This window comes from Stegostoma tigrinum, chromosome 32, assembly GCF_030684315.1.
Source record: "Stegostoma tigrinum isolate sSteTig4 chromosome 32, sSteTig4.hap1, whole genome shotgun sequence".
Lineage (NCBI taxonomy): Eukaryota > Metazoa > Chordata > Chondrichthyes > Orectolobiformes > Stegostomatidae > Stegostoma > Stegostoma tigrinum.
Genome location: NC_081385.1, coordinates 24,682,769 through 24,698,978, shown reverse-complemented (window position 1 = coordinate 24,698,978; position 16,210 = coordinate 24,682,769). Strand labels below are relative to the sequence as shown.

The window sequence follows — 16,210 nt, the reverse complement described above, 5'->3', positions numbered from 1 at the left end:
ATCTGACGAAACAGCAGCCACTTGAAAGCTTGTGATTTCAAATAAACCTGTTGGGCTATAGCCTGTTGTCATGTGACTTCTGACTTTGTCCACTTCAGTCCAACATCTGCATCTCCACCTCAAAGATTCAGAGAAGGCTGTTCACTTCTTTAAGAACAGAACTGAAGTTCATTACACAATAGAAGAAATGAAGAACAAAAAAAAACAAGCTATCGAAATACCAAAGACAATGAGCAAGATCTAAAACACACAGCCAATCAAAGTTTCAATTGTTAACCAAAAATATTCAATATAGAAACTCAAGTCCACAACAAAGTACACCCCATGGCTCAAATCTTCAGTGTTATCATAAACTGACAGCTTTTTAGCCAAGATCCATGGTAAAAATTCAATGAGTCCTTTTTACCTCTGCTGACATTAACTTCTCCATAAATTTGAGGACCTAAATGTTCTCAGTTTTAATAGCATGCATGTTTCTAACCAAATTCTTCTTAGTGCAGGTTTCACAAACTAAATTGTTCCACTGTGGTTATTTATTCTTTTTAGTGCCCTGATTCTTTAACGCTTGGAAAGAAGCTAAATTCACTCCAGCATTCAATGCTGATGTTTTTAAAACTGAACTGCAAATTTGATTATGAATTGAATTTTAAAATAAATATTTTCATCTTCGATTCTTTTTCACTGAAAAGCTTAACGTATGTATTCCACTTGTTGTAAACTCAAACAGTATACACATTTGATTGGCAGTCTCCTGTTTCCAACAAATATTGGATTAGGTCACTGTTTCTGAATAATTGGCTGACCTTAATTTCTTTCCAAAAGAAAACTCTTCACAAAAATAACCAACACCCTTGTGTCACTGTTTGAAATCCAAATTCCAGAAAACAATATAAGACCACATGATGTAGAATCAAATGTAGGCTATTTGCCCAATTGGGTCTATTACACGATTTATAAAGATCATGGATCATCTGATAATTCTCAACTTCATTTTCCTATGTTATGCTCAGAACTTTGACTCCCTTGGCATTCAGAAATCTGTCTATCTATCTATCTATCTATCTATCTCTTCAATATACTTAATGACTCAGCTTCAAAAACCCTCTGGGGTAAAGGATTCCACACATTGCCTATCCTTTGAGGTAAGAAAAAAGGATTCCTCCACACTGCTGTCTTAATTTTCTGTTCCCTTTAAATAAAGGCAAACTTTTCATTTGGCTTCTTTATTACTCAATGAACTTGGTTGCTAGCTTTTTTGTGAATCATGCATGAGGACATCCAGGTCCATCTGTGCTACAACTCACTGCAGTCTTTCCTCATTCAAATAACAATCAACCCTTCTGTTCTTCCTGCCACTTATGCCCACTTACATAATCTATTTGTAACCCTCCATAGGCTCCTTGTGTTATCTGCACTATATGTCCTCCTACCTTTCCAAGTTACTAATATGCATTGTAAATTATTGTGGTGACCAGCACTGATCCATGAGTCACACCATGAGTTACATTACATAGTATGATACCTATTTCAACATAGATATTATCATTTGTACATGTTGCATCACAAAAGTCATGCATCCATTGTAAATTAATTTGGATTTGCATGTCAGAGTTGCTATGTGTACAGTGAGATTTATATCATAATCACATGATGCGCCTTCCCTAACACATTTTTGTATAAAATGCCAGCCACCAGTCTCTGGGATTTGGCTTCTGTAATAGTTCAGGTTTTCCTGGCCAGATCAGGATATCTTTCTGCCATTAAACTTTAAAGAACTCTGTGCAGTTGCATTTCAAGAGTGAGTGCAATCTGTGTCAGATAGAATATGCTAGAGCAATTTCAAACAGGAAACTATACCATGCAAATTTGACAAATATTGCATTCTTGTTATTCTTAAGCCTTAAGCCTTTACCATCTGGAAGGAGAAGGACAGCAGATGCATAGGATATCACTGCAAGTTTCCTTCCAAGACATGTCCAGTTCTGATTTTGTACAACATTGTCGGTCCTTCAGAACTGAGTCAGAAGTCACATGGCACCAGGTTCAACAGGTTTATTTGAAATTGCAAATGTTTTCTTCACCAGACAAGGGAGCAGTGCTTTGAAAATTTGTGATTTCAAATAAACCTGTTAGACCATAACCTGGTGTCATGTGACTTCTGACTTTATCCACCCCCAATCCAACACCAGCACCTCCACATCAGAACTGTGCAGTACTGAAGAACGCTTATTGGATATGAAGCATAAACTTGTGTCATTCTCCGCAGATGCTGCCAGACCTGCTGAGTTCCTCCTGTAACTTCTGTTTTTGATTCAGATTTCCAGCATTCCAACTTTTTTTTCCTTTTAGTGAAGTGAGGTAAAACTTTTTCACACAGGTTACAAAATGAAATTGGCTACCCATGGTGGCGGCAGGTACAATTGAGGTATTCACGAGAGAGGTGAAATTAAAATGCAGAGAAAGCAAGAGATTGGCACTAGGTAATGATGCTTATTCACTGAGTCAGTACAAAATGGGCTGAATGGCTTCCTTCTATGCCATAACGCTTCAGTGGTTCTGTGAAAATCCAAATCACCTTGAGACTAATTCTGATTGTTCTTTTTTGCCCCTTATCTGTAGGCTTGGTCAGTTGGCATGTTTTTACCCAACCAAACAACTTAAATCACTTCATATGAAAGCAGTAAAGGCTTTGCAGGACAAGCTGCACAACTGCACCAGGAATATAAAGAAGGTGAGTATATGAAGTGCTTCATGACCAGTGGTATATTACTTCAACAATTTGTTCAGACTGGCTGTGTTCATCTTCTATCTATGCCATTGTCCTTTTAAAAGCCAATGCCATTTAAAATTGCTGCCAGCAGAACTCAAGGCATATATTCTATTCAATTATTTAACACTGTCATGTTTCTGCAGATCTACCAAGCAATCATAGAGGTTATTGGTGTCAACATTTCAAGTGCTGAAAGTCTAAAAGACCTGGGAGATGCTGCGATTGGGCTGAAAATCAGTCAATTGTCCAACATCACAGAACAGGTTATTGTGGGTGCTGTTGAAGTATTGAAGAATGTCAGAGGCTGGTCCAAAGGCCAAGCTAAGGTCTTTGTCAAAAAGTACATGGAGGTTGAAAACGTAAGTAGCAATTATTAAATTCATGCTCAAATGGCAAGTTCTGAAATCATGTTTGGAAGAGTGTCTATGTTACTAAAAAAGAAATTTTGAGACTTTGGATAATAATCTTATTTCAAGAGTTCAAATCTCATCACAGCAAATGGGAAATCTAAAATACAATTGCTAATAAAACATGAAATAAAAAGCTAGAAGTGACCATGAAGTAATCAAATTGATATAGAACTTCATAGAGTTCATGATTATCTGTTAGGGAAGGAGATCTGCTGTCCTACCCCAATTTGATCTATCTGTGACTGCAGATCTCACAGCAACGTGGTTGACTTTGAACTGATCTCTGAACTGACCTCTCAATCCATTTAATTATGTTCAAGTATGTGGCTCACCTCAACTTTCTCAAGGATATAACAGGAGGTGAGCAATAAATGCAAACTTCGAGGGTGACACTATATGAAAGGTCTGTTGCATTGCTAGGGTTGCCAATAAATACCTTTTAGCATATGTAAGAGATCTTACGCCACTCATTAAAGAAGGGCAGAAGAGTTAACTCAGTTTCTCATCAATAACCATACTCCTAACAATGTCACAACAAAACATATTATTTGGTCATTATCACATTGCTGTGTACAAATTGGCAGCTGCATCTCTTAATAACAGTGACTACACTTCAAAAAAAACTCCACTGGCAGTAAAGTACCTTGGAATTTCCTGAGATCACGCAAGGTACTGTATAATTGCAAGTCTTACTTCTTTCAGTTATCAAAAGCATTTGAAAGTAACCAGGCCGTATATTTAACCGAAGAAATCGCACAAGCTGTGTTTTTTTTCAAAGTGAATTGGCCTCTCTTTGAAGCCTTTCAAACAGTCAAGTGAAAATCATAAGATTGGCATTGAGTCACAGAAAACAAAGGAATTAGCATTTATGATATATTTCATGTCCTCAGGGTATTCCAAAGCATTTCATCTGTGCAGGTGGATAAAGTTCAGAAAGTTGCTTAGATATTTGAACAGAGCAAAACAGTTCACCAAATTATTCATGAGATGACATGTGTATTTGCAATCGTACAATATGAAGAAGTTATGGACATGATAGAAAGAAACATCTGAAAAAAAAATTGCAGTTTTCTTAATCTGTAGAATGTACTGCTCAGGTGTCTTTATCCCAAACTCTAATTACTGAATATTTCAATCATTGCACCTAAACATGTTCTGAATAAAACCAAAAGAACTGAGAATGCTGTAAATCAGAAACACAAATGGAAGTTGCTGGAAAAGCTCAGTGGGTCAGGCAGCATCTGAGAAAAAAAATTACAGTTATTTCCAGCAACTTCTGTTTGTGTTCTGTTCTAATATTTTAATTTGCACTGGCTCTAAGCTATATGTTTGAAACAATATTTACTGTGTTATCTTCTGTAGGTCACAGCCAACAAGTTGAAAAATCTGGGTTATCTTGCATTTGGTTTTGGTGCTAAGACATTCAGCAAGTTCAAAGGCCAGGAACTCTTAACTGCTTTTACTGATAAGGAAGTGCAAGAGTCCGTGAATTTCATGTTGCCCGTACAGAAGAAATCTATCATGAAAGGGGCAAGTCCTTATTTTTGTCTTGTATATTGAAACAATACATTTCGTAGAGGAGTTTGATTCATGAGATCAGTGATTGTGTTTGCTCACACTGATCAACCAAGCTGCTGATACGGAGCATGAATTAAACAAAAATAGAATTTGAATTTGCCTGTCTTAATGAAAAACCAGAAGGCAATTATTTTACACAAAGACATGTTCTGTCATCATCAGCTTGCTATGAAATTTGGAAAACATAATTTGTACAAATTGCCAATAGACAAGGAATCTTTCTCTCAACTTTTCAACCTCTCAATTTCCGAACTGAGCCTTCAGCACAGCAAAAACTGATTTGATTCATTTTGTCATTGTCAACTGATTCTTTTTTGTATCTCCAAAAACAATCCCATTGCTGCTTTGATCATACTTTGATCAAAGTACATGTAGTCTTCTAGCAGTGTTTGCTGAATCTTTAAATATTTAATTTACAACAGAGGTAGATCAATTCTTCTCTACAATGGGGATGAAAATATTGGAGATACAGAAGAATGTAGAGTTGATATTAAAATCAGATCAGTCATGATTTATTGACCAGACACAAATGGCCAACTCTTGTTCCTTGTTTGTATGTTCATATGTTTGTAACTTTTCCTTAAAACATCAAATGTTCTCTTCCTCTACAACTCCGTGCAACTAATTTGTTCTATTCTATGGTATCTATCTGCGTAAACTTTTTCTGACATTCCCCCTCAATTTTGGTGACAAATTGAAAGTTATTAACCTTCCTGACCAAGACGTAATAGTGAGTCAATAAAACCTCCAAAAAAACCCCAACTATCAGTTTAAAATAGATAACAAAGTGTGGAGCTGGATGAACATAACAGGCCGAGCAGCATCAGAGGATCAGGAAAGCTGACGTTTCGGGCCTAGACCCTTCTTCAGAAAAAAGAAATCAGTTTAAAAACCTCATTTAAATGGTGGAAGGCTCCTTTCAGAAGGCTTTTGAGTAAGTTCCACATTACAGATTGTCATGTGAAATTCAAGTGCATTTATTTTGGGTTTGTATAGTGACATGCATAAAGAACTGGTTAGCAGAAAGGGGAAAAAAAGAGTAGTCGTAAATGGGATAACAAGGTGTGGAGCTGGATGAACACAGTAGGCCAGGCAACATCAGAGGACTAGGAAAACTGATGTTTCGGGGCTGGACTCATCTCTTGTAGTTATAAATGGGCCTTTTTCCATCTGTTACATTGATGACTGTATTGGCGCCACCTCGTGCTCCCAAGAGGAGCTCGAACAGTTCATCTACTTCACTAACACCTTCCACCCCAACGTTAAGTTTACCTGGACTATCTCTAACACCTCCCTCACCTTCCTGGACCTCTCTGTCTCTATCTCAGGCAACCACCTAGAAACCAATATCCATTTCAAGCCCACCAACTCCCACAGCTACCTAGAATACACCTCCTCCCACCCATCTTCCTGCAAAAATGCCATCCCCGATTCCCAATTCCTTTGCCTCTGCCGTATCTGCTCCCAGGATGAGACATTCCAGTTCCATACACCTCAGATGTCCTCATTTTTCAAGGACTGCAAAATCTCCACCGCAGTGGTCAAGAACACCCTCGACCTTGTCTCTCGCATTTCCCACAACTCATCCCTCACACGCCATCTCCACAATAACCGCCAAAACAGAATCCCCCTCGTCTGAAGATAACACCCCACCAGCCTCTGGATCCAACGCATCATCCTCCGACACTTCTGCCATCTGCAATCTGACCCCACCACCAAAGACATTTTTCCTTCCCCACCCTTATCTGCTTTCCAGGGGAAACCACTCTCTCCGGGACTCCCTTGTCCGCTTCACACTCCCCTCCAGCCCTACCACACCCAGTACTTTTCCCTGCAACCACAGGAAGTGCTACAACTGCCCCTGAACCTCCTCCCACACCCCCATCCCAGGCCCTAAGAAGACTTTTACCTCAAGCAGATGTTCACTTGCACATCTGCTGATGTATCCACTGTACCCGTTGTGGCCTCCTCTACGTCAGGGAAACCAAGCGGAGGCTTGGGGACTGCTTTGCAGAACACCTACGCTCAGTTCACAATAGACAGCTGCACCTCCCAGTCGCGAACCATTTCAACTCCCCCTCCCATTCCTCAGACGACATATCCATCCTGGGCTTCCTGCAGTGCCACAACGATTCCACCCATAGGTTGCAGGAATAGCAACTCATATTCCGCTTGGGAACCCTGCAGCCCAATGGCTTCAATGTGGACTTCACAAGCTTCAAAATCTGCCCCCCGCCCACTGCATTGCAAAACCAGTCTAGCTTGAACCCGGCTCCCTATCCTGTGCTTCCTCCCACCTATTCCCTCCTCCCACCTCAAGCTGCATCCTTATTTTCTACCTACTAACCTCATCCCGCCCCCTGACCTGTCCATCTTCCCTGGACTGACATATCTCATCCCTACCTCCCCACCTACACTCACCGTTACTGGTTACATCCCCGCCTGTTTGATCCTGTCTGTCTCCCGTCTACCAACTTCTCCTTTATCCATGTTCGATCCACCTCCCCCTCTTTCCCTATTTATTTCAGAACCCTCTTCCCCTCCCCCACTTCTGATGAAGGGTCTGGGCCCAAAACATCAGCTTTCCTACTCCTAAGATGCTGCTTGGCCTGCAGTGTTCATCCAGCTCCACACCCTCTTATCTCGGATTCTCCAGCATCTGCAGTTCCTACTATCTCTAAATGTAATATCTCTAGGTTTGCAGATGACACAAAGCTGGTTGGGTGGATGAACTGTGAGAAGGATGCAGAGATATTTCTGTGTGTCTTGGAAAAGTTGTGTGAGCGGTCAAATACATGCCAGATGAGGTATAATGTGGATAAACTTGAACTGATACAGATTATTGTCCAAATAGTGATTGATTAGGAAAGAGAGATGCAATAGTACATGTGGCGTCCTTGTACACCAGTCACTGCAAATAAGCATGCAAGTTCAGAAGGCAGTGAAGAAGTCAAGTGGTATTTTGGCCTCCATAGCAAATTAGAGGATTCAAGTGCAGGAACAGGGATGTCTTGCTGCAATTGCACAAGGCATTGGTAAGGCCACACCAGGAATATTGGGTGCAGGTCAGGTCTCCTTGTCTCAGAAAGGATGTTCTGTGGGACAGCAACAAAGATTTACCAGACTTATTCCTGTGATGGAAAGACTGATATATAAACAGAAATTTAATTGAATTGGATTATACTTACTGGAGTTTAGAACAATCGGTGGGGAGGCGGGGTGGGGGACGGCATGGGGGGGCATTGAGACAGAAATCTTTAAAATTCCAATAGGACTGGACTGGATAAATGCAGGAAGGCAAAACACTCCAGATGCTGGAAATCTGAAACATTCACTTGAGACTCATCAGGTCTGACAGCATCTACAGAAAAAGGAAGGGGCCTAAAGTTTCAAGTTTCTCTCGCATTCTCTGTGATTATTTGAAGTGCGGGAAGGTTGTCCAGTGCTGCAATATCCAGAATCAGAGGATGCAGTTTAATGATATGCGATAGACCATTTAGGGCTGAATTGAGGAGAACTTCATTCTTCCTGAGACTGCTGATCCTGTGGAATTCTCTGCCACAGAAAATGGTTGAGGCCAAAATATTGAATTTTCAATATAGTTCTGAGGAATAAAGGCAGGAAAAGCTATGGAGAGAAAGAAGGAGCAAGATACATGTTTTGACGGTCAGAATGAATGGTGGAACTGGCTTGAGGATTGAATAACCTGCTCCTGTTTTTTATGTTTCTCTGTAGATGGCCTTTTTGTTCCAAGGTAAACAGCCTTATATTAATTTTTAATCGCTCCCGTTTCCAATTCCTGCCATCCTGAAAGAGAAACATCAGTGTTTTGTATGATTTTAATTGCTCTTCCAATGAGTGAGCACCTAAAAGTTACTCAAATTTCAACTTTGAAGTTAGTTCTATTTGTACAAATCATTTCATCATATCATTGCTACTGCTTTCTAAGCCCGTAAATTCTGTGGGCCCCTTTATGACTTAATTTATTAAAACATTTTAGGAAATTATGTTAGAATTCTTATGCTTCCTTACACATTTTATTGCTTTTAGTATTTTGCTGTTGGTGAGAAACATATGGCGGTGAAAGCAGTCATGGCTGGAGAAGCAGTGAGATCTTTGTTGTTGCCTCTTTGACAGTAAGGCCAGTCAATGATTGCTCTACCCAGGCACTTGCCAGATCAGTTGTGCATCTTCTCCCTGGCTTAAGGACAATAGCCTGCCAAGAGTTAGTGACCAGCCAGAGGCTTGCACCTTTATTGAACAGCAGTGCCACCCAGTGACGTGAAAATCATCACTGCATTCCAGATCATGGTTGAGTGTTGACAGTAGGAGGGAACATAAGGAGAGTTGGCTGACTATGCAAATGAGTGACTCTCAGTGATCCACCGCTTCCTAATGATCACTTCTGCAAGTAGGCATGGAATGCCTCTGAAGTCAAGGGGTGGGGGGTGCGGGGTGCGACTTTTCCTCTCTAATATTGCATATTGCAATAGAGTTTGATTTCTATGCTTGATGCATATCAACTCCCCTCTTGCTGCTGGTTAATACCAGTGGTGGTGGTGGAATGAGGCACATATGTGAGTATTAATTAGTCCCTCAATTTGCAGCAGCCTGAGATGGCGGTCCATTGACCAGACCATTACAGACTTAGTCTGAAGCATGAATGGGTCCCCACTCACAACCTAACTAAATATTACATATCCATCAAAATCCTGGAACGGAAAGCATAGGAATCTGCCCATTACTTCAATGATTCCTTGCCACACCACCAAGCCAGGGCTTCTTGTTGAGTTGTTGATTCAAGGTGAGAAGCTGTATAGATATATGCTTGGACAGTTCTTCATTGTAAACATGATTCCCGTACATAAAAATGTGAACTAATACAATTTGTTTCAACTGCACAGATCTTGGAATCAATGGAAATTGATTCAGTTCTACAATTACTTCCAGAGACACTGGTGCCACAAATTCCAGTAAAGAAACTGATAAAGGCTCACAACCTCAGTAATTTCACCTTCTTGAGCAAGGACAGACCTTGGAATAAGGGTCAGGTAAGACCATGAACTTAAAGAACACAGGTTTAGGGAATGGAATAACAGAACAGAGATAACAGAGCTAGTTTCCCAATCAACATCCATGTCAATCCTTATTTCAAAAACTGATTAAACTGGCAAAAACTCATTTTTAAAGTTTGTTGATTTGTTTCCTCATTTACCCATCGTACAAACCCTGACTCTTCTTCCCTGGATACCAGAGTAGTCAGTTGGAAAAGCACCAATTAGACATTCTACACATTGTTGTAAAATGCTATTAGTCGGTGCAGCAATTCCTTTTGGCCTGATCAAAGAGTTTTTGTTGTTCTTTTATTTTGTTTGTGTTGCTACTCCCAGATTAATGTCCCATCCATGATCATTAACATCCACTGTCTTCACCAATGATGCCACACTGATAGTGGCAGCAATATCAACCAGCAATAAGATACCAGCAATAACACACCGAGCCTTCTTCCACAGCACCTCCAAAACTGTGACCTTTACTACTTTGAAGAACAAGGGCAGGTGGTATATTGGAGAATGACCATCTGCAAATTCCCAGTCACTGGCTTGGAACTATATTGCCATTGCTTCATTTTTGCTGGGTGAAATTCCTGGAATTCCCTTCCTAACAGCTCTGTTGGTGTTCCACACTCCAATGACTGCAACAATTTAAGTTGCCTAGTTAGCAATGCTTACATAACATGAACATAACTTTAATAACTTAAAATTTACAAATGTTGCATGAAAAGTTGCTATATTTATGGATATGGATGGTGCCGACAGAATGTCTCTTTATGATCTATTACGTACATATTGCAAAGTTGGAAAGAGTACTTGTGAATTGGAAAGTAGGGCTTTAAAATTTGCTGTTTTTAAAATATTGATGTTTGTAAAATGATAGGGGGAAGGCAGTATGTGGTCCTTTTAAATGATGATGTTCTTTCTCTAGGCTTGGAGAGAAACAAAAAAAGGTTTGTGGGCCACTTGTGGGTTTGCAACGGCACCAAGCATCTGAATTATAACATTTGTATCACAAGGCTTACTGTTGGAAGGCAAAGCAGCATTTTTATCAAGATGTCAAGTTTGAATTTAGCCAAATAATTAAGCCAGGCCCCTCGATAACAAAAACTAATTAAATTTAATCTGTTTCAGAGATAGTAGGAACTGCAGATGCTGGAGAATCTGAGCTAACAAGGTGTAGAGCTGGATGAGCACAGCAGGCCAAGCAGTATCAGAGGAGCAGGAAGGCTGATGTTTCGGGCCTAGACTCTTCTTCAGAAAGAAAGAAGAAGGGTCAGCAATATGCCAGCCTTCCTGCTCCTCTGATACTTCTTGGCCTGCTCTGTTCATCCAACTCGATACCTTGTTATCTCAGATTCTCCAGCATCTGCAGTTCCTACTATCTCTACTATCCCTAAATTTAAATCTGATGGTTTTGACAACACTGGGCTAATCTTATTGTAAGACATTGATATGTCATCAAGGGTATAAAAGATCAGGGCATTTGGAAAATTTGGAGAGAGCCAACTGCTATCTGATAAGAAATCTACTCTTTCTGAACTCAGAGAAAGCATCATCTAATTAATAAAGGCACCGCGGCACTCTTAGCTAATATTCCAGACAGAAGAATTCACATAGAGAACATTCCTGACAGGAGATCACCAAGGAAGGCACAGAACATCCCAGAAGATGTAGCCTGGTTGTAATTTCGAGAGATTAAGTTCTAGTTTTTTTTATTCTAGTTTATATAAGTGGGATTTGTATTTATTAGAACAGCACACCATGATAATACTGTTTCAGTCAGGAACAGTTAGAAGTGAGAAGGGGGTTTGTTTTGTTTAACCATTCCTTTATAATAGATTGGGGGCTGTCTTAACAGATTCTGAGGTGAGGTGCACCTCTCCGGGTGCTTTGGTTTTAGTTATCAAAGGGGCGCCAACCTCCACTTTATAACATACATTTATTTTAAAAGGCACCATGTCAACAAACTTAATTCTGCACTGAAAATACTTTCCCATAATTCTCCCCTGTCTGAAGAAACAAAATTTCTTTTCAATTTTTCAGTCTGTTGCTGCCATTGATCGTGTTAAAAACCAACTCAACGATGTTAAAAATATCAGGTGAGTCAAAGACTTTTCTACTTGGTTTTGAGGCTTATTATTTTGAAGAATTTGTTGTAGATTTCACAGATTGATCGGGCATAGAGCACTCGGTAATTTATTTTTATTTCATAGCGATTACATACATGCTTGAAATATGGTAAAGTCTATCCATGCTTAATTAAGGATAATTAATTGAAATATTTATATACAGCGCCTTGTCAGAAACATATTGAAACATTTTGTATGGAAATAAATTACTTTACAATGTGTCAACTAGTGCTGTTTTTGAACTTGTTTGTTCATTGCAAGGTCCCATAGACAGCAACAACACAACTGACAAGCTGTTTTGGGAATACTGTACAACTCAGAAGAATTCTCTTAAAGTCATACAATTTTTAATGCTCATCCCAAATCGATTCGCTTTAAGACAAGGCTTGAACGCTGTAGTTCTTTCTTTGTGTTACAGTGAATGCAGATTATGTTTGAGCTCAAATTCCTGGTGTATAATAGACTTGAGAGAATTACCCACTGAATTGCATCTACTGATAAGAATAATGCTGAAAAGAGAGACATACTGTTGAAACTTTTCATTTTGCTCTCATGGGGATAGAGGCAAGAACGCAAAACTTCTATCACCACAGTTTATATTGCCGGACAGAAGAATGCTGGTTGGTTGGCACGTCAACTCTTATTGGTCGAAGTGTTACCATGGAGTAAACAATAGAAACAATAATCTCCCTAAGCTCTTGGGTTACACAAAAAATATGGAAGGCGTGAAACATATTCCTTCTGTTTGTAGACAATCAGCCCCTGCATTGGAATTTATATCACTTCAAGCAAACGTCAATGAAATAATTTTCAAACTCAGCCATAGCCATGCTGTGGAAGTGCTGAGATTGGACTGGGATGGAAACGGTCAGAAGTCACATGACATCAGAGTATAGCCCATTAGGTTTATTTGAAACACAAGCCCTCGGAGTTCTGCTCCTTCCTCAGGTAAAGAGCACTGCTGTTTCACCTGATGAAGGGGCAGCACTATATAAATTAGTGATTTTAAATAAATCTGTTGAATTATAATCTGGTGTTGTGTGACTTCAGACTTCAAACTCAACTAATCGTCTTAAAAATCAGTTTTGGTGGCACTATTAGCACACGCAGAATATTTCAGGAAATACTCCCTTATTGCTTTATTCATAACAATTTCTTGCCGAGACAAAGTTCTCTTGATAGCCAATTAGCTTTCTTTCCTCCTGTTGTATTACTAATATAAAATATGGATTTCTTGCATTTCTCTAGTTGCATGGAAGATGTCTCTCTTTTCAGCAATGTACTGGCTCTTAATGTTACAGAGGAAAATTATATTAGCATTCCATCTGTATTTAGCACAATGATATCTGTAGTTCTAATACATACCAATAAGATCCTTTGAAATTCATCAGGTAAATTTAAATATATGTAGAGGATATACTTAGTATGTTTTGCTTGTTTGAAAGTTTTGGGATTCCAAAAAGATGAAAATTATTTTGTTAGAATTCTTATGTATCATTAAGTTGTGCAATGGATTTTGTGGGAAAATACAAACGTCCTTAACGTTAAGTTTGAAATATGAGCTTTCATTCTTCATTTTTAATCCTATCAAATTTATTTTTCTGCTTCTTGTTGAAGTAAATTGAAGGCTGTTATCAAAGGAATTCCATGCAGCCTCATTAACACACTGAAACCTGATGTGGTGAAGGTCCTGGCAAATAATCCCTTTGCTTCTAGTAATCAGGTAAGTTCAAGTCAAGAAATTCCATCTGAAACAATAAATTCCATCTTGATTAGTGCCAAGCCATGATTAGTTTATGGAGAGTTAGCCTCACAGAAAGAAGCACTGAGACCATATGACAGTGTTGATGCTCCACTGGAGCCTCCCACACTGCTTCATCAAACTCCACTTTATCAAACTTCCTGCACAAGCTAACTGTTATTTGACTGCACAGTTTGTAGTTAGATAGCATGGCAGTATTTCATCCTTCTCCTCTCACAATTTATGTCAGAGATCACAACTTCCTGCCTTAACCATTTGATGCTTCCAAATTCATGCTTGAATTTCATTCACATTGCCTAAAGTCCCCTGCCCTTTCCTGAAGGTATTGACTATGTTGTGATATATCTGTTTCCAGTACTTTGGCCAGATGGCTCGTCTGTAAGGCTGGCTGTCATTTTTTTAAGAACCTATGGCCAAGTTGCCATAGCAAGATTTGAACGTGAACTCTTCTGAGGTTGGTTTGTCACAAACTGACTTAAGTGACATTAGCTTACCAAGATCATTTGAGCTGAGTGCAAATGTGGAGAACTAGAAATTCATTGCAGATCAGCTCAATATTGCTTACATTTCTAGCTCACCCTTTTGTAGATATAGAAGAGTGCAGTCTAACCTTGATTAAAGAAGATATCTAAGACCATTGAAGTGAACAACTGACAATATTAAACACAGAAAGGTAGCTGTTGTCTCTCATATTTTTAACAGTGAATATATTCAGTAAGATATTGGAATGCGGTATCATAAGATGAGCTTTTTGTTAACCTTAGACCAATTTACAAGAACACACTATCAAACACAAGTTATTGAATACTAATCAGGAGTAGCAATAATATGACTTACCACCTTCTGAACATTTATCTTAAGGCTTGTTATTTGTTCATGATAATTCTGTGGAATTTATCACTTCCCATCACTTCATTAATCATGGAGAATAAGTTACTCTTGGCTGAAAAATGCCTTCCTTTTCATGAGAACAATATTAACAATTTCATTTTTTTTTGCTTTTAAACCATAATCACCATTTCACACACTTCAAATAGATATACTTGCAGCTCAACCTGAAAGCCTTTTCATGGAAGGTCATCCTGATGAAGGAATGATAACCATGACATGCTTCAAGGAATTGGATTGTTAATCAGTTTGCTCTCAACAAAGGCATGCAGGTCTCTGTACTGCTGGATTATCCCAACTCTGTCCCTATTGCAATCGTTAATTGCTACTCCCCAACCCCCAACCACCACAACACGCCCCTCCAAAGTCAGCAACAGCCTCCCCCAGCAATCAGCAATGTAGAAGCCACAAGACACTCCTTTACAGTATCGCTGACGTTACCTTTCCAGATCACCATTGACACAGTTTCTGTGAGGTGAATTGGTACCGAAAGAGAACTGAATGGTAATCACTGGGCAAGATCTTTATTTCATAAAGAGGTGACCATTGCATAAGAATATTAAGATCAACAAATTTGTGTGGCACTTTTCAAAGAATGAGTGAAGTTGTGGCATACTTCCTTACTAAGTACATTTCCAATTCCTTAGTTACATAATATTCATGTTCATTATTCCTATTCAATTAGATTGACTTGATAAAACTTTTGATGAGAAAATGTTTAAGTTACGATTTTGTATAATATGGCAAGTACTGTTATTTTCAGTGAGAAAACACAGTATCTCAATGCTCCAGGTGCATTACAGGGTCAATGAGATTGTTATATTTGCAGCAATATTTTGTTGGCTACATTCCACAATTAGAAACATTATTGTGTTTTAGAGCATTAGCTACATCAACCTCGTACTTTTCATTAACCTATTAACACCGTTCATGTAATTTACAGATTCGCTGTTTTTCTATCAAATTCTTTAAAGACAAGAAAAACAGAAACCCAAACTACTTCAGCAACCTGACATCAGAAGACATTAACGAATTCCTGATCTCATACATGATTTTTCAACCGTAAGTGATATTCCTTTCTTCACTGAATCTTGATTCAAAATTAGATCGAAACGTAAGAAAACATATTATCTCCCATTCTCTGAGATTTTTGACTTGCTTCATCATCACTTTCCATTCTAGAAAACTTCTCACATCATTACTTTCCATTCTAGAGAACTTCACAAAAACTGTGCTTTACTCCCAACTTAAGGATTGCAACATTCAGAATTCTGACGATGGATAACTGGCTCAAAACCTTAACTCTTGTTTCTCTTTACAGATGCTGCCAGACCTGCTATGCTTTCTCAGCAACTTCTGTTTTTGGTTCTGATTTACAGCATCTGCAGTTATTTCGTTTTTTTCATTTTGCACTATTTAGAGTTCTCCAACAAGACAAATTTTTTCTCAAATCTTTTCAATCCCTTTTCTTAATTCTCATCAAGTGGGAGATGGATGGATTTATCAATTTGATTGTTTTCTCACTTTCTTTACATTTACTAAAGTTTAAAGAAAATGACAGCAATTTTTTTTAACGTGTCCTGGAGATTGTCTTTGAATACCTGGAGACTTCAGTG

General features: G+C 38.9%; 1 protein-coding gene across 6 annotated transcripts in view; it reads left to right on the top strand.

The window, feature by feature from the left end:
- Positions 1-16,210, top strand: part of LOC125466978 (otoancorin-like) — a 193,311-nt gene that overhangs the window by 131,334 nt on the left and 45,767 nt on the right. For all 6 annotated transcript variants that reach the window (XM_048562225.2, XM_048562230.2, XM_048562228.2 and 3 more), the window contains 7 exons: positions 2,620-2,731; positions 2,914-3,129; positions 4,543-4,710; positions 9,663-9,809; positions 11,859-11,914; positions 13,562-13,667; positions 15,538-15,656. In XM_048562225.2, coding sequence (XP_048418182.1) covers positions 2,620-2,731; positions 2,914-3,129; positions 4,543-4,710; positions 9,663-9,809; positions 11,859-11,914; positions 13,562-13,667; positions 15,538-15,656 — 924 coding nt within the window. The remainder of the gene's footprint in view (positions 1-2,619; positions 2,732-2,913; positions 3,130-4,542; positions 4,711-9,662; positions 9,810-11,858; positions 11,915-13,561; positions 13,668-15,537; positions 15,657-16,210) is intronic.